At 36.3% G+C, this 23953-nt stretch overlaps 2 protein-coding genes across 2 annotated transcripts; both read left to right on the top strand.

Annotated features, from left to right (window-relative positions):
- Positions 1-3333: 3333 nt before the first annotated feature.
- Positions 3334-9369, top strand: LOC131985137 (glutathione S-transferase A-like). The gene is made up of 6 exons (XM_059350184.1): positions 3334-3566; positions 4297-4362; positions 4628-4733; positions 6697-6815; positions 8857-8936; positions 9031-9369. Exons 1-6 carry the CDS (start codon positions 3399-3401, stop codon positions 9161-9163), a joined length of 672 nt encoding a protein of 223 aa, XP_059206167.1. The 5' UTR covers positions 3334-3398; the 3' UTR covers positions 9164-9369.
- A 3170-nt stretch (positions 9370-12539) lies between these two features.
- On the top strand, positions 12540-20311 carry LOC131985134 (plasma kallikrein-like). The gene is made up of 9 exons (XM_059350180.1): positions 12540-12682; positions 12774-12930; positions 13787-13896; positions 13977-14139; positions 16715-16833; positions 16919-17051; positions 17806-17912; positions 19260-19419; positions 19571-20311. Exons 1-9 carry the CDS (start codon positions 12625-12627, stop codon positions 19671-19673), a joined length of 1110 nt encoding a protein of 369 aa, XP_059206163.1. The 5' UTR covers positions 12540-12624; the 3' UTR covers positions 19674-20311.
- The last annotated feature ends 3642 nt before the right edge of the window (positions 20312-23953 follow it).

The following is a 23953-nucleotide window of genomic DNA, read 5'->3' as shown; positions in this document are numbered from 1 at the left end:
AATAGTGCTTAATAAACCCCAATGTTAAAGTCCAGTGCAAAACAGGTTTTTCAATCTCACAGCTCCATAAAAAAAGGTAGGCGGTGTCTCTGAGGGCATGACCCAGGGTGGTTTGATTGTTCAGGTGGTTGTGCCAAACTTGTTTGGTCTGCACAGAGGTAAGCTAAAAGCGCTGCGTTATCATGACTTTGCATAAACAAGATGAGATAATTTGCATCAGAAACGAATGATTTTACATTTTGTGCACGGCTTCTTTTAGATTCACAGCAGCTGCACTGTGTGTTGGTCTATCTTCAATAATAATTTCAATATTTCTAATCATATAGCAGCATTTTAAACAGGTTACAAAGTGCTTTACAACAACATCAAAAAGAAAATGAAAAGATAAGATAAAATACAAATGAAAGAATAGAATAAAACCATGTGCAAAGCACCTACAGAGAAAAGTCAACACAAATTTATCAAATACAATACACTCTAAGCAAATGGCAAACAGCCAGAAAAAAGCTGGCAATTATTGAAAGGGATTTTTTAAATGTTTTTTTAAACATAATAAATGACTAATGCTTATATAGAGGCATATTTAACTTTCCTGCACACTATCAGGAGCACTGAGTAAGTCTGCAGACACTTCTCATGACAATAATATTGAATTAATGCTACTAGCTCATAATCACATGTACAAGAAAATAAATTAAAATGTGATTTTACTTTGGAACCTTCATACCAAAAAAGGCCTCACACTGCAAAAAAAGCCAACTTGTATTTGTTGCCTAAAACAGTGATTTAAGTTGTAAAACTTGGAAATATAAATTATTGACATTTGTCTGCTCAAAAACAAGTTGGTGAGTTATTGTTACTTATATCTTTAAGTTGGGGTTCACAACAAGGGACAATAGTTCTGATAACTCTTATTTCTTTGTTGGGAAATGCGGGAAAGCGGTGAAATTCGGTCATTAGCGAAGGCTAGCGACTAACTGATGCTAGCGACTAACTGATGCTAGCGGCTAACTGATGCTAGCGGCTAACTGGTGCTAGCGGCCGCTGCTTGTCACAGCTACAAGAGTAGCCATTAGCGTATCAATGCTAACTCAAAATTGTGGTCGCAACATTAGCTGACATTTCATAGTGGCGTTACAATCGTGCCAATTCAGCACATTGCAGAAGTTAGCAGAAGTAAGGATTAAAAGTTATTACAATGTAAAATTATAAGTTAGTACAACTTACAGTTGAGTTGACAAAAATCTGAATTCAGAGTTGAGCAAACTAAAAAACAAAACTTAAAATATTTAGTTTAATTGTCCAACTTAAAATTGGATTGAAACGTATCCATGGTTTGTAGAAACGTAACATTACAATACCAACATTGGGTTGATATTTATTTATTTTTTAATATTTAAATTGAAAACACGAAATGAACAAAAACATGTAATTCGAGTCATCATGTTTCAAGTCAAGTCACAAGTCTTTACCTTTCAGATCAAGTCTCAAGTCGTTTATTTTCTGTCAAGTCATGTTACAAGTCATACAAACCGATCCTTTCTTTACATAAAGTCCTCCAGTGCCCTGTGTACACAGGATGCAAACAAACACTTAAAGTCAAAATGTCCAAGTCATGCATGTACAGCAAAACCAAATATTCTAGAAAAACCAGTCGTGTTTTAGTCGAGATAGCTTTTGCCCTATTTTAAATGCTTTGTCAACAGAAAGTGTTTATGTCATGCTGATGAACTGGCTCATGAGTTGAAGCATGAAGATGAAATGATATGAAGAGGTGTGAGAGTCACCAGTGCTCTCACTCACACATCACTTACTTTCAGACTTAATGTTCTGAATTAGATTTCCTTCAGATATGAAGTACATTCACATTTACATTTAGTCCTTTAGCACAGTAGTTCTCAACCTTTTTGAGTCGCGACCCCAAATTTAACATGCATGTTGTCCGCGACCCCCGCTCACTGAACAGAATCTCACACGCACAGTTCAGATCACCCAAAAAAGAAACAAAATGACCAAAAAAGACACAAATTGACCACAAAATTATCAAAAAGCCACAAAATGACCAGAAAATGACCAAAAAAGGAAACAAAATGACCAAAAAAGACACAAATTGACCACAAAATGATTTAAAAAAAAGACACAAAATGATAAAAAAAAAAAGACACAAAATGGCCTAAAAAAGACACAAAATGACAAAAAAAACAAACACAAAATGACCAAAAAAAGACATTAAGTGACCAAAAACACATTAACACATGAACACTTTAACACAGTGGAGACAGAGCTGACTTCCAAAATGATTTGGCGACCCCAAGAAATCGACCCCAAGGTTGAGAATAGCTGCTTTAGCAGATGCTTTTATCCAAAGCGACTTACAGGAAGAGTAAAAGCAAACAATCAAGGTATAGCGCAATCATAATTAGTGCATCAATAAGTGCTAGTGACAAGTAAACTGAGTAAACTGAGATGCAGTGTTTTTGTCAAACTTGTCAGAAAAGATTAAAATAAAAGCATGTCATTTCTGCAACCTTCTTTCATGCAACAGGATGTCTTTTTAATGCAAGTCAATACCAATAAAGCTGAAGTAGTGATTGCAAAAACTGTTGATTCTGGAAAGTATCATAAGTTTGCTCAAACTCAGAGGAAGATCAAGGCATAAAGAAACTGCAAATTATATGTAAATAATGTCAATAGTGGGTGCTCATGTTTTAAACGTGGGTATACATTACATAGGTGGTGTCTATTACATTCAGTAGCTGCTTCATTGTTTGGTTTTAATGACAGTGCCAGAGCTGTTTTTTTCTCTCTCTGTGTGTGCAGAGGTGAGTGAAAAGTGCTGAGTCACTGTGAGTCTTCATTCAGCAGGCAAATTTGTGGCTACCGTTTACACACAATCACAGCAGGAATAGTTCTATAAACTCTAACTACTTACACTTCCAGGCAGGATTATTTAGAGTCCTTATCACTGCAACAAATACATTATGATTTCAGTGTTGGAGTCCTTGTGTGCTTATGTCTGCACCCTGCATGGTTTAGATCAAAGAGTATTCATGCAATGCAAGAGAAGTGTCTCCTCCTTCTTTGTGACTCTGCTAATGCCTTAAGATTTAAGTAGCAGAAGGCTTAATCCACATAAAATACGTTCAATTATTTGCAGAATTTCAGAATTACATCATGTTTTCCTGTTTTAACCGAAAGAGGGGGCGTGAGCTATTTGAACCGTCTTGAGACACAGATCTTTGGCATGACACAAAAATGGGATGGGACTAAATTCCACCAATCCGGATGTAAAGGGCGGGAGCTTCTTATATAACAGGCACCCAACTCACTCCTGCTTCACTGCTTTCCACAACTCCCAACTTAAGTTGCTGTTAGGTGTTGCAGTTGACTCTGAAACCATGGCCCAGGACATGACTCTGCTGTGGGGCGCTGGCTCTCCTCCCTGCTGGAGGGTCATGATCGCTCTGGAGGAGAAGAGCCTGCAGGGTTATAACCAAAAACAGCTCTTATTTGAGAAAATGGAGCACAAGTCCCAGCAAGTCTTGGACATGAACCCCAGGGGACAGGTAAGCTTTGACTTTAACATTGCCTAGAAATAATGCAAGGTCTGTTTTTTTCTGATGTGCACACACACACACACACATACATATATATATATATACACTACCGGTCAAAAGTTTTAGAACACCCCAATTTTTCCATTTTTTTTATTGAAATTCAAGCAGTTCAAGTCAAATGAACAGCTTGAAAGGGTACAAAGGTAAGTGGTGAACTGCCAGAGGTAAATAAAAAAAGGTAAGGTTAACCAAAACTGAAAGATAACGTACATTTCAGAATTATGCAAGTAGGCCTTTTTTTTTCAGGGAACAAGAAATGGGTTAACAACTTAACTCTATGGAGTCTTGGGCTATTTTTTAATTCTTTTCATGTCTTTGTAAGTCATTTTGTGTCTTTTGGTGTCTTTTTTTGGTCATTTTGTGTCTTTTTTTAGTCCTTTAGTCCAACATGAAATGTGATTTTGAATCTTTTTTTTACTTTCAAAACACTATCATGCTCGATAACGAATTTAAATGTTGCAAATGTGCATTAATTTCAGAGTAGACTGAGACATTAAACTGCATCATTTTCAATTAAATTCTGGAAAAGTTGGTGTGTTCTAAAACTTTTGACCAGTAGTGTATATATATATATATATATATATATATATATATATTTTTTTTTTTTTTTATTTATTTTTTTTTTTTTTGTGTTAAAAAAATAAATGTTACTAAACATTTTCATTCCTCTTTCTTAAAGCTTCCTTCCTTCAAAGTCAAAGAGTACGTCCTGAATGAGTCCTATGCAGCCTGCATGTTCCTGGAGGTAAGAACTTTGCTCGAGTTCTGAACTTAGTTAAAATTTCATGCAGCTAAACGCCACCAAGGAGTTAATAAGTAGGAGGGCTGATTGTGCTGTGTGTGTTCAACAATGCCTGGTAGACAAACAGACACCGTACACCTCAGGGGGAAAGAAACCGGAGATCCTTGCAGCTGTGTTCATAATAGTTACTCTTTTCATGTCTCCAACAACAGAACCACTTCAAAGTGTCACGTGAAATGTGTGTTTTTTTTATTTCTCTTAATGTCAGAGTCAGCATAAGTCTCAGGGGGCCCAGCTGATCCCTGACTGCCCCGCTGAGCAAGCAATGATGTACCAGCGCATGTTTGAGGGTCTCACACTCGCCCAGAAATCAGGTATGGACCCTGTCAGTCCTGCATAATAATCAATAAAAACATTGTGGTTACATTTGAGACAAGGTTATAATAGTTTTGGATTTTTCATTAGTTTTAGTTTTAATTTCGTTGTGAATTTTTGTTTTCAAATTCAGTTAGTTTTAAGAGTGAGTTTTCTAGTTTTAGTTTATTTTTTATTTTTTGAAAATGCTTAGTTTTAGTTTATTTTTTATTAGTTTTAGTGTTAGTTTTAGTTTTTTTGTAATGGGCTATGTGTTGGGTGCCAGATTCAAAGAGGTCATAATAAATTTTGCCTTTATTTCCTTTGGTTTATCATCTCAGCCCCAATAAGGTTATTAACTGTTTTGAATTTTTGTCGAAGTGTAGACATCCCAGTCTCAGTAAACATATTTACCATGTGTTGCATGTTCCAATAGAAAAACTGAATTATGAATGAAAAAAGTTGACAAAAACGAAAACTAAGGACATTTCCACTATAATTTTAGTTAGTTTTGTAACCACACAATACAGTTTCAGTTAGTTATCGTTTTTTTAAAAACTCTAGTTTTTATTTTTATTTCAGTTAACGAAAATGTTTTTTCAATTCTAGTTTTCGTTATTTCGTTAGTTTTCGTTAACTATAATAACCTTGATTTGAGACAGCTACCATAATAACTTTATGACTTAACTGATGAGGTCTGCCTTATGAGACTTTGAACTGCATTACTCTTGGCAACATACAACAAACTTCATGCCAATCTCCTCAGAGAGAGCTCAACATGAACTCCAATCCCAAGACACCTGAAGCACACACCTGAACTAATGAGCGAGCTGTGCATTCATATCCACACCTAACACAATGCTCTGCACTTTATATATTTGGGTCAATGACGTGATCTAACCCAGAGTCAGTTGGTGTAACCAGTATTTTTTCCCCCATAAAATCTGATTATATACAGGGAAATAAATATGAACTAAAATGAGAAAAAATACAATCCATGTTTAGATTGCAACATTATGGTATATAACACATTTTTACATAATTTGTCAAAACTTATGGTAAAAATGTTTGTATTTAGAATATGTTCTGCTCAATATTGACAAAATGTGTAAATGTAGGAATACTAAAAAAAAATAAAAATTCATTTGATGTTTTTTTTAAAATTAAGTAATATGTATAAATCCACTTAAATACAATGTAGGTGGATGAAGTATTTAATATTTAGCATTTTTTTGTGGTTACACCATTTGACATCTTGCCAACCCTTATTTGTCACTGACCCATTTATATAATTACAGTATTGTTTTACTGCATACAATGGCACTAAGTTGATGGTAAAGTGAATGAATGACATGAATATACTAAGTGCTGAGAGAATGAGAATGTATCTTTTCTATTTACTATTTATTGAGATGAGATGATAAGAATGCATCTTATTTACTATTTATTATGCTTTTTTTATGAGTCCAGTATCTGAGTGCATTGAATTTCGTTGTATTTCTGTGCAATGACAAATAAAATCTAATCTAATCTAATCTCATTAAGCCATAGCAACATGTATTAAGTCCATGTGGTGCACCCCTTAAGAGGTAGCAAGTTAAAAGGTCCCAATAATCCCACAAAGGATCACATGCTCAGCTTGCAGGCAAAGATCAAGTCATGAGACGGGGTACTTTTTTGGGGAGGAGTGCAAAAAGAAGAGAGCTGCTTTGCTCACTAACAATCAACTAATGCATAACCAGAAAAACAGTTCAGGAAATAGGCTGCTTCAAACTTAATTTGAGCTGCTTTAACAGTCTTCAGATGGAAACTGATGTTATGCAATAATGCCCTGACTAACCCCGCCCTCAGCTGCGATAGGGAAATGAAAGCAATTTCTTGTGCAGAGCGTGGAAGCTGCAATAAGTGGGTGGATTTAGCTGATATCTGACATTCCATCGTGAGCAGGCAACACAAATGAATGCCTGTTTTGACATTTTTCAGCGGATGTTATCTACTACACCTGGAAAGTCCCAGAGGGAGAGAGACACGACAGCGCTGTGAAGAGAAACATGGAGGCCCTGAAAGCTGAGATCAAGCTGTGGGAGGGATACCTGCAGAAGGTAAAATTACACCCTGAAAACTATTTTAAAGGGATCATATAGTCTAGACGTAATTGTCCAAAAAGTGAAAGTGAGGAGCATTTATGGGTACAAGTCAGGAACCGGCCTACATTACTTATTCCAAGGGTGCTGAATAAAAAAAAAAAAAGGTTCCCAAGCGAAATTTTTAGTTTTTGACCTTCTAATTTGCATATCAAAATGGCGGCCGTTGGTTGTTGGACCATTGTCCCCTAGTTTTTTTTGTGAGTAGGCAATCAAAGATGAGGAAATTAAGTTTCTAGATCTATATTCTAGGGTCAAAACAAGGATATAGTGGAGGCTCAGTGTCTTTTTTATCTATTTATATATATGCAAAATACCAACTTTTCAGGTGAAATTAAGCATTATTTGTGTCATTTTTTAAGGCCGACATAAATATTCAATCAATATCACTTTTAAATGTTCCAGTTGGTATTTCGCATACATATATTTACATAAAAAAGACACTGAGCCTCCACTATATCCTTGCTCTGACCCTAGACTATAGATCTAGAAACTTAATTTCCTCATCTTTGATTGCCTACTTACAAAAAAACTAAGGGGAAATGGTCCAATGACTGAGCAAGATGGGCAATTTGGTGGCCATTTGATACAAATTAGAAGGTCAAAAGCTCAAAATTTCGCTTGGGAACCATTTTTTTTGGACTCAGCACCCTTGAGATATGTAAGGTAGGCCGGTTCCTGACTTGTACCCATAAATGCTCCTCACTTCTTATAGGAGGCCTTTATTCTGAAATCCATCTAGACTAATAGCTTCATACTCGTATGTAAGGTTTCTACTAGAACATGTTTTTCATGCTTTTAATTTTTTTTTCTCATACTGTCTGTGTGAATATACCTGCATTCACTGTCTGTTTGAAGTGCTACATTTTAGCGCCTGTCTCTTTAAGCCCCCCTCCTCAAAAATCCCAGCATGCTCCAATTGGCTTGCAAGAAAAATATTAGCACATTTGCAAAGGTAGTTCTCAAGCAGTGGGTGGAAATACTCAAATCTGACCCCAAAATTTTCTGATTTAGTCAGCCCAGTAAAAACTGACTGGCTTGTCTTACGTCACATTTTGTGAGTTGGTAAGCACTCCAGATATCCAAATATATGTGCAAAAGTACAAGAAATGTATCTTTTCCGACAGATCTTCTTGTCTCATCAGTCTTTCCTTTGCATATGAAGATAGACACGTTGAGCGCATACACTGCAGAGGTCTTTCACATCGGCATGGATGTTAACAATACATCCACTAGAGCAGTAGTTCTCAACCTTTTTGAGTCGCGACCCCCAATTTAACATGCATGTTGTCCGCGACCCCCGTTCACTGAACAGAATCACGCACAGTTCAGATCACTCAAAAAAGCCAGAAAATGACCAGAAAAGACACAAAATGAAAAAAAAAAAAGACACAAAATGACCAAAAAATACACAAATTGACCACAAAATGACCAAAAAAGCCTCTCAACCTTGGGGTCCCGACCCCAATTGGGGTCGCGAGATGATTTCTGGGGGTCATTTTGGAAGTCAGCTCTGTCTCCACTGTGTTAAAGTGTTCATGTGTTAATGTGTTTTAGTCTTTTTGGTCATTTAATGTCCTTTTTTTGGGTCAATTTGTGGGTGTTTTTTGGTCATTTTGTGTCTTTTTTGGTCATTTTGCTTCCTTTTTTTTGGTCATTTCGTGACTGCTCCTGTTTCGTCTTTATCCTTTCACATGCGCAAATAGAGAAGAAATGAAGGAAAACTAGCCTACGGACAAAAGTCTCCGTCTGTATCCATATATCTAACATTGAGCGTTAACTCAGCAGTGAATAAGTGTATTTCACAATAAGTGGAAGGATTTCTTTAAAGGCACATGCATCTATAATGTATTTTAAGCTCCTGTATGGCATCAACCACAGCCAACATTTACTAGCAAATGAAAGAAGCCCTGTTCAGCAGCTGACATTGAGTATTTTGGTTGTCAAACATGCCCATCAGCACATGAATGTGGCCTCACTCTTTCTATCTCTCTTTCAGGGCCCTTATCTGGCAGGAAAGAACTTTTCACTGGCTGATGTGACTGTTTTTCCCAGCATTGCTTATCTCTACCGTTATGGGTAAGTGTAAAAGTAAAATGTATTTCATCACCTCAACAGAATTAATGCATGAATTTCCAATACCTTTGTTATTTAACTTTTCTCTTTTCTATAGGTTATGTGAGAAGCGTTACCCAAAGCTGGCAGCTTATTATAACCTTGTGAAGGATAGACCCACCGTCAAAACAACCTGGCCTAAACCCTGGCTGGAGACCCCAAAGGGATCAGACCTAATGAAAGACATCTGAGATTCTAACACATCAGATGGCACACTGGAAATGTACATGTTGTGTCACATGTAACCACTCCATTTATTGCACTACTTAAACTGGCTGCATTTTTGAGAAAAAAGATTTGCTGTGACTGGTCATTTTCTTACATAATCTGCTTGTTATTAAAAATTGAATAATCTTTTTGTTCTGTAAACTAAAATAAACAAAAAAAATGACTTTCAGCTTTGTTTCTTTTATTAATTTGAAGGTCAGAGTCAGCAGCAGAGTACTGGTTTGACTGGAATGTTTTATATAGTATAAAGTATGAACTTTTCAGCATGAAAAGTAGTTTACCAGCAGACGGTTGGCTAGTTAGCTTGCCTGCTAATTCGACCATTCTTTCATGCTGCACTGAATACAGAAAATGAGCCCAATAATATTAGTCGTCCAGCTACAGTAGTGTGCTTTCCTACACTACCAAGATTGTATGGACTAAGCATTAAGTTGTTAAATTTTACTCATTTAGCAATGGTTTAGCTACACTGCAAAAAAAAGAAAAGCTAGGTGAACTCAAAATTTCAAGGCAACAAACTTCTATAAAATTTCAAGTTGGACAATTAAATTAAATATTTTAATTTTTGTTTTTGAGTTTGCTCAACTCTGAATTTCTCTGGTACGATTGTAACGCCGCTATGAATGTCAGCTAATGTTGTGACCACAATTTTGAGTTAGCATTGATACACTAATGGCTACTCTTGTAGCTGTAACAAGCAGCGCCGCTAGCATCAGTTAGCCGCTAGCATCAGTTAGCCACTAGCTTTCGCTAATTTCACAACAAAGAAATAAGAGTTAGCGGAGCTATTGTTCCTTGTTTTGAACCCCAACTTAACCCATAAGAACCCAGACCTGTTTATCCTTGAAAGAAAATTATGGGAGATCTACCACAGACCAAGTGGACCACATAGAACACATTTATGATGTTTTTTTTTAAATACTACTCTTAAATGTCAAATATCTGTGATGTGACATATATGTCACATTGGGCATTTATGATATTTATGTTTATGATATTTCTTATTTTAATATAAATAAACTCAACACCTTTTCTGCTTACAGAAACACAAATTTGCGTTTTTCTCTGCATCTCCACAACATATATTAAAATTGTGACATTATTAGTGCTGTTAAATGGGTTAAATGCAATAAAGTGCACCATATTAACAGAATAGAATTGTTAAATTGGTTATAATTATAACAAAAAAAAAAAGCTTTTTCACATTTCTGTTTCCAGTCACTTAGGGATTTAATGAGTTAAGGTGAAAAATAAAGCTGAATATGGGAGATTCTAGAAGATTTAAAGTGTTTGTTACACCTGTGTCACCATGGGTTCTTATGGGTTAAAGATATAAGTAACAACAACTCACCAACTTGTTTTTGAGCAGACAACTGGCTTCCTTTGTTGTGCTAACTTACATTATTGCCCTAAATGTCAATAATTTATATTTCCAAGTTTTACCAACTTAAATCACTGTTTTAGGCCAAAAAATACAAGTTGGCTTTTTTGCAGTGTAGCTAACTTGCTACTTCCACCATACTTTTCATGTTATAAAGGACTACACAGCACGCCAGGCGGATTGGCTCCATGCATGTATGGGCTGTGCTGCATGACAAACAGCCAGTTCAATATAGGGAGGAAGTCTTAACACTACTATTTAAACACAGCAAGACTAGTGTAAGTAGGCTAACTGCATATTAGAGATGCAGCATTTTAGCCTAGACAACGTTATACATGCTACATTGACTTCCAACGGCAGCAGCTCAGCTTTTATTATTTCTATTTATTATAAGACACAGACCGGCCTGTTATACCGTATACCTTGGTCAAATGTATGGAAGGTGTGGTATTATGAAACTGCCAAAGCCTAATACACACCCCTTCAAATAGGTTTACTAGATCACTGTTAAGGTCTTAATGCCAGAACAATACGTTGTGTGACTGTTAGCAGACCATGAGGCATTTACAAGTCTTGACAGCAGATGTCGCTACATTCAAATAAACCACTGCTGCTTTCACTGTCCTTTGGTTTGATTTGTGCCATTCTGCTGCTTGAACTTTGCAGCTTTCCTGTCAAACAGAGACCTCAAAGGCTTCTGCGCTACCAAGGACATTGCGTCTCGGTGCTACGGTTCTATTTGCACATATTTAACCCTTAATAGGGCACTCATTGAAATACTTGCAAATTCCAAATTTCAACCCTAGAGAATATTGGAGGATATTACATACAGCCAGAATGTGTGAAATGTGTAAAAAAAAACATACGGACCCGGGGGAAGGGGGTTAATATTTTGAGAAAAAAGTTTACGAGATTAAAGTGGCAAATTTACGAAAAAAATGCCCAGATTTATGAGATTTAAAGTGGTGAATCTGGGAGAAAAAAGTTGCTTTTTTCCCACTTTAAATCTCTTAAATCTGCAAATTTTTTCTTGTAGATTTGCCACTTTAATCTAGTAAATTTTCAACTTTTTTCTGGAAATTTTACCTGAAGTTACCAAATATAGTTCTTTGCCTGATAAAGGGCTAAATTAGGTAATATACATTTTGTACAAAATCGGCCCCTTTCTTTGCAAATAAGCCTCCAAAGTTCAAATCACAGACAGATTTTAGGTCTCCTAAAAGGCAGCACTATCAGATATAGATTGTTTAAAAAAAGAAGAAGAAAAAAGAAACCCAATACCAAATGAAACAAAAGACAAATTATAACTCTGAATCTCATGTCATTGCATCTTCTACAGCAGCTGTTCTCAACCTTGGGGTCGGGACCCCAATTGGGGTCGCGAGATGATTTCTGGGGGTCGCCAAATCATTTTGGAGGTCAGGTCTGTCTCCACTGTGTTAAAGTGTTAATGTGTTTTAGTCTTTTTGGTCACTTAATGTCTTTTTGTGGTCATTTTGTGGGGTTTTTTGGTCATTTTGTGTTATTTTTAGTCATTTTGTGTCTTTTTTAGTCATTTTGTGTCTTTTTTTGGTTTTTTTTTTTCTTTTTTGGGTTATTTTGTTTCTTTTTTTGTCATTTTTGGTCAATTTGTGTCTGTATTTGGTCATTTTGTGTCTTTATTGGTCATTTTGTGTCTTTTTTGGGTGATCTGAACTGTGCGTGTGAGATTGTGTTCAGTGAGCGGGGGTCGCGGACAACATGCATGTTAAATTGGGGGTCGAGACTCAAAAAGGTTGAGAACTACTGTTCTACAGCACTAACAGAACAGTGAAAAATAAACAGCAAAATTCAAAGAGATGGGTCAATTAAACAGAACCCTTTCCAAAGTCCAAATATTGATTTTAACCTGAACTTTGCAGGGGCCAATCAGATTTGATCTGCCTTTAAAACTCAATGGGCGTCCAAATTGTGAGTATTCTTTGACCAACCGTGCAGTTACAGAACCAGCTCTTTAACTGCAGTTGTGTTTCAAGGATCTTCATTGGCTTTAAAACCAAGAAGATGGGAACTCATCTGGTTTTGGTTCTGCTGTCCATCTGCAGCCTCTCCTTTAGTCAAGGTAATACATCCATTATATATTGGCGTTTCACCACTTAGATGTGTCTATTTGTAGATGTAAATGTATGTTTGGCGGTTTCTTATTTTTTCAGAATGTAATCGACAGCTTCAGGAGAATGTGGATTTCCCAGGAACAGACATTAAATTTTTCTACGCTGCTGATGTTGAACACTGTCAGCAGCTTTGCACCCAGCACCCCTCCTGTCTCTTCTTTACCTTTGTTCGGGCTGACTGGACCAGAGACAACAGGTACAAAACAAGCAATACACAAACTTAAAAAAAATATATATACACTACCGGTCAAAAGTTTTAGAACACCTCAATTTTTCCATTTTTTTATTGAAATTCAAGCAGTTCAAGTCAAATGAACAGCTTGAAAGGGTAAAAAGGTAAGTGGTGAACTGCCAGAGGTAAATAAAAAAAGGTAAGCTTAACCAAAACTGAAAGATAATGTACATTTCAGAATTATGCAAGTACCGGTAGGCCTTTTTTCACGGAACAAGAAATGGGACTTAACTCTATGGAGTCTTGGGCTATTTTGTCCATTTTTGAATTCTTTTCATGTCTTTGTAAGTCATTTTGTGTCTTTTTTTTGTCATTTTGTGTCTTTTTTTAGTCCTTTAGTTCAACATAAAATGTGATTTTGAATTTTTTTTTTTTACTTTCAAAACACTATCATGCTCAATAAAGAATTTTAAATGTTGCAAATGTGCATTAATTTCAGAGTACACTGAGACATTAAACTGCATCATTTTCAATTAAATTCTGGAAAAGTTGGTGTGTTCTAAAACTTTTGACCAGTAGTGTATATTTAGCTAATATTCATCTTCTTGTGAAGAGTGATTAGTATTCACAAAACAGGAAAGTGGAAGTACATTTTGATTTTTTTTTTTTAAATTAGAAATGTGGACAAAAGAACAGCCTTTTGTCATTAAAAAAAAGTATTCATTTTAACTTTTGCTGTCTCACATCAATAGATTTGAGGTATTAGCATCCAAAACTGCTTTATTAACTTATTTAATCATAATAATTAATCAAATTATCATAATTATTTTTACTTAAAGTGTAAGACACACACACAAAGCAGTAATTCCCCTCTCTGCAGGCACTTCTACTGCTACCTGAAGAACACCCCCTCTGGAAAGCCCAAAGTTCAGACTCCTCTGCTGGGTGTCACCTCTGGATATTCTCTCAAATCCTGCCACCCAGAAGCAGGTAGGCCCACAACCATTTTAAATAACAATGAAAACCATTGATGCATAGTAACTCTCCTTTACTCTCTGCCTGTCTCCCAGAGCCTTGTCTGTCTAAGGTGTACCAGAACGTGGACTTCTCAGGGGGCGACTACCGAACCTTCTTCACAGCAGACTATGAGGAGTGTCAGAGAGCCTGCACACAGGACCCTTCCTGTCACTTCTTTACTTTTGTCAATAAGGCCTATACACCAGAGAGGATCAGGTAAACTCACATAATTTTACACTCCTGCTGAAATTAAATCTTCATCTCATCCCAAAAAAGACACTACAATTTATATATAACCCACGTTATCCTGCTGCTTATTATAGTCTAGACGGAATTGTCCAAAAAGTGAAAGTGAGGAGCATTTATGGGTACAAGTCAGGAACCGGCCTACTTTACTTATTTCAAGGATGCTGAATCCAAAAAAAAAGGTTCCCAAGCGAAATTTTGAGTTTTTGACCTTCTCATTTGCATATCAAAATGGCGGCCAAATTGCCCATCTTGCTCAGTTGTTGGACCATTTTCCAGTTTTTTTGTGAGTAGGCAATCAAAGATGAGGAAATTAAGTTTCTAGATCTATAGTCTAGGGTCAGAGCAAGGATATAGTGGAGGCTCAGTGTCTTTTTTATGTATATTTATATATATGCAAAATACCAACTTTTAAGGTGAAATTAAGCATTATTTGTGTAATTTTTTAAGGCCGACATAAATATTCAATCAATCACTTTTAAATGTTCCAGTTGGTATTTTGCACACATATATATATATATATATATATACATAAAAAAGACACTGAGCCTCCACTATATCCTTGCTCTGACTCTAGACTATAGATCTAGAAACTTAATTTCCTCATCTTGATTGCCTACTTACAAAAAAACTAAGGGGAAATGGTCCAACGACTGTGCAAGATGGGCAATTTGGTGGCCATTTGATACAAATTAGAAGGTCAAAAACTCAAAATTTCGCTTGCCGTTAGACAGTGACATCTTGTGGTAATTATTACAGGAGCAAAGGAGCCACTCAGGTGACGTACAATAAAGAAATTTACACACCATCACCAACAAGACGTTGTTCATAATGTTCATGTCCCCTGTGAAATCAAATGTCGACATTGTTAATTTGTTACATTCGTAAGTTCGAAGTTACATTTTGTAAGTAACTATGTCAAGTATTTACATACAGGAGTCGTTATATTTTAACTCAAACCATGTACTTCTTTCTAAACTTTTCCAAGTAGTTTTGGTGCCCAAACTGAACTGAGTACACTCAGAAGCCACTTTATTAGGTGATCTGTTTCAAGGTTGGACGTGTTATATGTTCAGAGATTGTCTTCTGCATACCTTGGTTGTAACAAGTGGTTATTTGAGTTACTGTTGGACCGGTCTGGCCATTCTTCTCTGGATATTTTCTCTTTATCAGACCATTCTCTATAAACCCTAGAGAAAATCCCATAGATCAGCACTTTGTGAAACACTCAATGCAGTGTTCAAGTCCCTTAACCCATAAGAACCCAGAGCCAGTAATCCTTAAAAAGGAAAATTATGGGGGATATACCACAGACCAAGTGGTTCTTATGATATATCTTATTTTAAAATGAATAAACTGGACACCTATTCCGCTTATAGAAACACAAATCTGCCTTTTTCTTTGCATCTCCACAACATTTATCAAAATTGTGAAATTGACAGTGCTGTTTAACAATAAATTATTTTTTAGATTTGTTTTTAAGTAACAAAATAATATTAAATCAATAATAAATAAAAACAAATAACCATCTGCCTTTTTTGTTTTCATCTCCATAACATGTATCAAAATTGTGACATTAATAGTGCTGTTAGACAACAAATTCCCTTTCAGATTTGTTTTTAAGAAACAAAATAATAATAAATCGAGAATAAATAAATATAAATAACACTGCCTTATTGGACGGCTTCTCAATAAGCTACTGTAGCTGTAGGACACTAAAAAAACACACGTTTGTACTTGAGAAAACATACATGAACATTACTAGAACATAAAATGTTTGTGACACCGTGTCACCATAGGTTCTTATGGGTTAAATCATCTTTCTTCCCTATTCTGACTCGTTTGAACTTCAGCAGCTCATCTTCACCATGTCTAAATGCCTCAATGCATTGAGTTGCTGCCATTTGATTAGCTGATTAGATATTTGTGTGAACAAGCAGCTGAACAGGTGTACCTAATAAAGTGGCGAGTGCAGTTTTGTTTACTATGTTAACCACATGTTTAAAGCTGTAATAATTTCACAATGTTAAAATGATCATAACATGTCATACAAGCTGTTGTATGTGGATAAGTTTTTTTAATTCAACCAATGAGAAGGAAGATTATTTTTTGGGAACAGAACACTGTAAAAAAGGATAAACAATAGGTACTCAATAAAATTGAGGCAACAGATTGCATGCAATATTATTAATTAAATCTAACTACGTTACAGGTTAAGTTAATAACAACTTAACAGGAAGTGCCTGTCAATTAAAAACGGACTATTGTGTTGGATTCATTCAAAATTCTCTTGATTTAGAATTACAAACACATAAAATTATATTTAGTGTGTTTAAAATAAGTAGATTCTAAGTAGAAGAATATTTTTATATTAAAGTTACTTAAACAACTGCCTCAAAATCAAGGATGCATTAATATTTGATACATTTTATCAAATATATTAAGTAAAATGAAATGACTACAGAATAATTTATTACAGTGAAGGGTGGCGACACGGCACAGGCTCTAAAATCCTCTAATTATGTTATTTCTTGTCCTTTTTCAGGTACATGTGTCACCTTAAATTTAGCTGGTCACTACCAAAGACTCCTATTGTAGAAAAAACAGTTGGTGTAACATCTGGATTCTCCCACAACACAGCATTATCTCATGTGTCTAAAGCAGGTACACCAACAGTCATACCAAAAGCATTAGGAAACAGATTGTTTATCTCTTTTTTAATATTATTGTATTATCTGTGTCTGTACAGCATGTGAGGGTAAACTTTTTCAAACCGCCGACATCCCAGGAAGTGACATCGAGGTTTTTCCTGCTGCCTCTCCTGAACACTGTCAGGCCCTGTGCTCTGCTCATCATTCCTGCACCTTCTTCTCTTATTCCAGGTAGTGTGTGTGTTTCACAAAACTTTCTTGGAATGAACCTTTTTTCTGTTTCGTGTCCAATAAGCAACCTGGTCTCAAAGAAATCCGTGAAATAGCCACGGATTTCACTTAACTCAAAATCCGTGGAATAGCCATGGAATCGCTCAAATTTCCGTGAAACTGACACGGATTTCGCTACAATGCAAGTTAATGACAGTCATATTTTTCTGGCAAAGTGATTATGTACATTCACTGAGTGAATATTTTGAAAATAAAACATATATTTCTCGCTGGAAATGTGATCAAAATCCATTTTTATGCAGAAACTAAGTCAAAATATTATTTTTTTCACTAAAAATGAGAGAACTGTCCGCCATGTTTTTTGTTCTGACCGCCGGAACCTTGAAAGTCACGTGACTTGGAACAAACCAATAGGAAAAAATATCCATGGAATAGCCACGGGATATGACTGTCATTAACTTGCATTGTAGCGAAATCCGTGTCAGTTTCACGGAAATTTGAGCGATTCCGTGGCTATTCCACGGATTTTGAGTTAAGCGAAATCCGTGGCTATTTCACGGATTTCTGTGAGACCAGGTTCCCAATAAGACAATACAGTGTGTAATTAGAAAGAGCTAATTCATATTAGCTTCTTGTAGCAACTTAACTGACAGTTTCTTAACAGTCCTGATCCGGCCAAATATTTGGTTTGTCCTTTCATGTTCTTTCTTTCTTTCTTTCTTTCTTTCTTTCTTTCTTTCTTTCTTTCTAACAGTAATAACTTCAATTGTCACCTGAAGGACAACAAAAATGAAATGGTGATGGTAGCCAAACAAGGAACCACATCTGGATTACCAGCACGCTTCTGTCAGCCAGATAACAGTATGTATCACTAAACAACACCAGAACTTTGAGTAGAAGAGACGGACCCCCTGAACTTCTTTGGATGTGTGAATCGACTTACTCAATAACTTAATGTCGTACATATGCACTCCACTGACTTTAACACAGGGAACCAGAAGTGCTAAAAATGCTAACAGATTTACAACCCATTCCTGCAACACTTTAAGGCAGGGGTGTAACAATACATTAATCTGGATTGATACATTGATTAAATGATCCAAAACAATTGACCGTTCTCAAAACTCCTCCTCCTCGACCAATCATACCTTAGCAACTGTTACTAAGAGAAGAAGGTCCGTCAAGCTTTGAGCTCTGAGCAACAAGGTGAAACGCTGTGTATACGGGATTTGTAAATCACCAGATACACTAAGAAGAGGAGCGTTGCTGGCTGTGGATTAAACCGTGTGGGAGAGCCCACTCCCAATTTAATATCTCCAAGATCAAAAGACACACAAATGTCTGCTCCAAGTTAAGGTGCTAGCTAGAAAACAAGCTAACAAACGATTGTCTAGCTATGTTAGGTAAGACAACCCAAGTCGGATTTAAAAGTTATGGTTCCTGTCAACTAATATACCACTACTAGTGCAGAACTAGTCCAACAAACTAGTTACCATCTGTAAAATTAGCATGTTAAGCTTGCTAGCAATGTTGCTAGGAGCTTAACATAATACAGTGCTAATAGCTAGCATCACTGCATCCCACATTGGCCGGCTTGTGGCTAACATTCTATCAAAATATCACATCTTATTTTACATGTTTTCTAGAGTGTATCCTACAGATGAGGTGTTTGTAACTATAGTTAAATGAGAAATGAGAAATTTTACAGATTGTGCTACAAAACTATCAACCTCTGTAGAACCAGTGCTAAGCAAAAAAAGTTAATGTATAGCCCTGTAATGTATATATCAATATTGTAACGTCCCAACAGGCCATTATGAACCAATTTTATTTTAATCTTTGTAGCATTTTGTGAATGGGCGGCCTACCTTACAGTAGCTAAGGGGGTGAAAGGTCAATTGATGCAAAGTCAAAACACTGATACATAAGGCATGCATTTTTCTTAATGTATCTGACTGTTCTATGATTTGCTTTTACATTCACATAATGTTTATTCTTTTTTTTTTTTAACAAAAAGTGTATTTTTCACTGCTGACTCAGCACGGCTTTGGAATCTGAGTCTTGTAATTGCTGGGAATAAACTTTTTCATAATGCATGGCAAACAAATAAAAATAAAGCATTGTGCTTTATACTTTCAGTTTATTGTTAGTGAAGTCTTTCTGTATTTTATCCAGCAGCAGTCTAACTCTGGTCCTCTCTGCCAACAGACTGGGTTAAGGTCCCTCAAGTTGGAGTTGATTTCCGAGGTTCTGATATCCGCTTTGAGCTGATGGACGATGCAGACACATGTCAGAGGACCTGTACTCAGGATCCTAACTGCCAGTTCTACGCATATGCCAATGAAAAGTTCTATGACAGAGCTTACCGGTACAGTATATCTTTCATGCATATATGTATATTGGCAACCTTGATCATGTAACGTGTAACTTTATTATCAGTCAGACAACATGAGCTCAAAATAATAATGTGATGGCAGTAATTATGGAGCATGATTGTTGTTATTTATTTTGTGTTCTAGGCGCCGCTGCTATCTGAAGCGTGTCATCACCATGCCTAATCCTCCTAAAGTTACCAAACTGACCAATGTTGTATCAGGGTTCCACCTGAGGAACTGTGTGTAGACTGCTCTACACCAGTTAGTTCTCAACCTTTTTGAGTCGCGACCCCCAATTTAACATGCATGTTGTCCGTGACCCCCGCTCACTGAACAGAATCTCACACACACAGTTCAGATCACCCAAAAAAGAAACAAAATGACCACAAAATGACTAAAAAGACACAAAATGACCAAAAAAAAGGAAACAAAATGACCAAAAAAGGAAACAAAATTACCAAAAAAGACACAAAATTACCAAAAAAGACACAAAATTACCAAAAAAGAAACAAAATGACCAAAAAATGACAAAATGACAAAAAAAAGACACAAAATGACCAAAAAAGGAAACAAAATGACCAAAAAATGACACAAATTGACCACAAAATGACCAAAAAAGACACGAAATTACCAAAAAAAGACACAAAATGACCAAAAAGAGACAAAAAATGACCAAAAAAATCCCAGAAATGACCAAAAAGACTAAAACACATTAACACATGAACATTTTGACACAGTGGAGACAGAGGTGACTTCCAAAATGATTTGGCGACCCCCAGAAATCATCTCGCGACCCCAATTGGGGTCCCGACCCCAAGGTTGAGAATAGCTGCTCTACACACACGCACACACGCATGCACACACAAACACACACACACACACACACACACACACACACACACACACACATACAAAGGGTTTTCAATGTGCTCTGAACTACCTCAGCTGGATATGGCCTTTGGTTGAGAGAGTGGCAGTTTATGAGGCTGTGTTTGTACCTGGATTGGTCCTGTTTTTGAATATGGAGCCCTCACAGCACTGTTTTGGACAAAGTTTTTCAATAAAGTTGATTCCCAAGCTCAGCTTTTACATGTCTTTCTTTTAAATATTATTTTAACACAATACTGCCATCTACTGTATACTGGTGAAATACTGCCCAAGCCTAATACACACCCCTTCAAATAAAGGTTCAGTGGATCACTGTTCCAAAGATTTGATGCCAGAACATCACAATTTAGGTTTTTTAAAACCTGACCTGTCCATAAAATGAATGTAAGTTGTAGACAGTTGTGTTTCAAGAGTCTTTATTGGCTTCAGTGAGAGATGGAGCCTTCTCTTCAGTCACAGTAATACATTATACAGTATATTGTAAGTTTACCACCTACCACTATATGTGCAGAGCTTGACTGGGACAAAAAATCGTCCCTGGCAATTTTGCCGCGCCCGGCTCACCACAACTGATTACAAACCAACTACCTTAGCTTTCCCCTGAATATTTAGGTATATACTAACCATATCACTCCACACTACACTACATGCAGGGTTACATTACATGGCCCTCATCCCAGAGTGTCAATCAAAACACACACTGCAAAAAAGCCATCTTGTATTTTTTGGCCTAAAACAGTGATTTAAGTTGGTAAAACTTGGAAATATAAATTACTGACATTTAGGGCAATAATGTAAGTTAGCACAACAAAGGAAGCCAGTTGTCTGCTCAAAAACAAGTTGGTGAGTTGTTGTTACTTATATCTTTAAGTTGGGGTTCACAACAAGGGACAATAGTTCTGATAACTCTTATTTCTTTGTTGTGAAATGCAGGAAAGCGGTGAAATTCGGTCATTAGCGAAAGCTAGCGGCTAACTGATGCTAGCGGCTAACTGATACTAGCGGCGCTGCTTGTTACAGCTACAAGAGTAGCCATTAGCGTATCAATGCTAACTCAAAATTGTGGTCACAACATTAGCTGACATTTCATAGCGGCGTTACAATCGTGCCAATTCAGCACATTGCAGAAGTTAGCAGAAGTAAGGATTAAAAGTTATTACAATGTAAAATTATAAGTTAGTACAACTTACAGTTGAGTTGACAAAAATCTGAATTCAGAGTTGAGCAAACTCAAAAACCAGACTTAAAATATAAATATTAATTTAATAGTCCAACTTAATATTTTATCGAAGTTTGTTGCCTTGAAATTTTGAGTTCACCCAACTTTTCTTTTTTTTGCAGTGTAGGAAGTCAGGATGGATAACTTTTACTCTTTCATATAAATGCAATAACATGCAGCACAACAAAGCAAGCCCATAGGCCTGCAGGACACACACAATATCTCACATTAAACTCCCTCGCTCACTGTAAAATGGTGTTCTACTAATGCTCAGCAAACAAATATTTACATTTCGTATTCATATTTCCTCTCTGTTGTCATGTCGGAGCCAGTTTGTCTGATTCCAAGTACGCTTTCTGGCCTTTTTCCTGTGTGTTCGGTATTCTCTTGTGTTGCCCTCTTATGTCTCTTTGACCTTTATTATTATTTTGGGTCTTTTACAGACATTCAATGTATTAACTGATATACACTACTGGTCAAAAGTTTTAGAACACACCAACTTTTCCAGAATTTAATTGAAAATTATGCAGTTTAATGTCTCAGTCTACTCTGAAATTAATGCACATTTGCAACATTTTAAATTCTTTATTGAGCATGATAGTGTTTTGAAAGTAAAAAAAAAGATTCAAAATCACATTTTATGTTGGACTAAAGGACTAAAAAAAGACACAAAATGACCAAAAAAAAGACACAAAATGACAAAAAAAAGACACCAAAAGACACAAAATGACTAAAAAAAGACACAAAATGACCAAAAAAAGACACCAAAAGACACAAAATGACTAAAAAAAGACACAAAATGACCAAAAAAAGACACAAAATGACAAAAAAAAAAGACACCAAAAGACACAAAATGACTAAAAAAAGACACAAAATGACTAAAAAAAGACACCAAAAGACACAAAATGACTAAAAAAAAGACACAAAATGACTTACAAAGACATGAAAAGAATTAAAAAATGGACAAAATAGCCCAAGACTCCATAGAGTTAAGTTGTTAACCCATTTCTTGTTCCCTGAAAAAGGCCTACTTGTATAATTCTGAAATGTACATTATTTTTCAGTTTTGGTTAAGCTTACCTTTTTTTATTTACCTCTGGCAGTTCACCACTTACCTTTGGACCCTTTCAAGCTGTTCATTTGACTTGAACTGCTTGAATTTCAATAAAAAACTGGAAAAATTGGGGTGTTCTAAAACTGTTGACCGCTAGTGTATGTGCTTATCGTGTAATTTTCATGACTCACTATTTATCCTACTCCCATTTTTGTCCATTTGTTTTTTGCGGCAAATGTGACGGCACCATTCCCTGCTTTTTGCAGGCACGTCTCCTGCTAACTCAAGAAGACTCCCTCTGGACAGCCAAAAGTTTAGAGTTCAAACTTTAGACTCATCTACTGGGATTCACTTCTGGATTTTCTGTCACACCCTACACCCCAGACCAGATAATCATTTCATTATGAAATCCCTTTGTTTATTGGTGGTGCGTGGTCAAACTGTGTCTGTTCACAGGGCACAAAGGGACATTTTTAAATCAGAGTTAAGATCCCTGATCTTTTTGATTTTGGCACCTTTTAATCTGACTTGTTTTGTCCCTGACCCTTGGAACAAGGTATCATTGCAGTTGACTGTTTCAGGCCTCCAAGCAATGTTTAAGCCTACAGAATTATGTAAAACAGGCAAATCAACAGTTCCTTGTTTCAGGTAACTTCGCTTTCTGCCCTCTTGTGTTTTCTTATCTTTTGTAATTACCTGCCAGCCCCTGATGTTGCCACCTGTTACCAATTATCCCGCCCTCCTTTGGCAGTCTTCTTCTTATAAATGGAAATAATCTGGAAAAATGGTTTTGCTGTGCTACTGGTGCTGCCCTGAATGACCTTCAGTACCTGTAGGAAGTGAGGGTAATTTCAATGGAACAGGCTATTGTTTCAGACCCTCAATCTCCTTTACATTGTTGAGTTCCAGATGCTTCCATCAGGATGGCGGTTAGGTCTCCAAAAAGGCAGCACTTACAGATAGATTGTTAAAAAAAAAAAACATGATTCCTGATCACCATTTAAGAGAAAAAGTGTGTTCTGACGGAGTGAAAATATATGGTCAGATGCCAGCATGCCATAACAAATAACAGCACTAACAAGCCTAATACACACCGCTTCAAATAAAGGGGGTCTTTGAGTGTCTAGAAAAGTGCTATACAAATTTAATGCATTATTTTTATTAGATCACTTTTCCAAGGTCTTGATACCAGAACATCCAAATGTATTTATTTATCTGGACTTTGAAAAAGCCAATAGACATGACCTCTTTAAAATCACGAGTAGTACACATTTGGGGATGGAGAAAGACTCCTTTGACTATGACAGCATGCCATAACAAACAACAGTTGAAAATAAACATCAAAATTAAAATATCCTGTCAGTGA

This window comes from Centropristis striata, chromosome 14 (assembly GCF_030273125.1).
Source record: "Centropristis striata isolate RG_2023a ecotype Rhode Island chromosome 14, C.striata_1.0, whole genome shotgun sequence".
Lineage (NCBI taxonomy): Eukaryota > Metazoa > Chordata > Actinopteri > Perciformes > Serranidae > Centropristis > Centropristis striata.
The sequence above is the reverse complement of the archived record's forward strand: the minus strand, read 5'-3'. Positions and strand labels throughout refer to the sequence as shown.

Bases quoted from the DNA above. Each gene is read 5' to 3' on its own strand.
- LOC131985137 (XM_059350184.1), top strand. From the start codon at position 3,399: ATGGCCCAGGACATGACTCTGCTGTGGGGCGCTGGCTCTCCTCCCTGC. The intron at 4,363-4,627 runs GTAAGAACTTTG...TCTTAATGTCAG, and splicing joins CAGCCTGCATGTTCCTGGAG to AGTCAGCATAAGTCTCAGGG. The intron at 4,734-6,696 runs GTATGGACCCTG...GACATTTTTCAG, and splicing joins CACACTCGCCCAGAAATCAG to CGGATGTTATCTACTACACC.
- LOC131985134 (XM_059350180.1), top strand. From the start codon at position 12,625: ATGGGAACTCATCTGGTTTTGGTTCTGCTGTCCATCTGCAGCCTCTCC. The intron at 12,931-13,786 runs GTACAAAACAAG...CCCTCTCTGCAG, and splicing joins GACTGGACCAGAGACAACAG to GCACTTCTACTGCTACCTGA. The intron at 19,420-19,570 runs GTACAGTATATC...TTTGTGTTCTAG, and splicing joins TTCTATGACAGAGCTTACCG to GCGCCGCTGCTATCTGAAGC.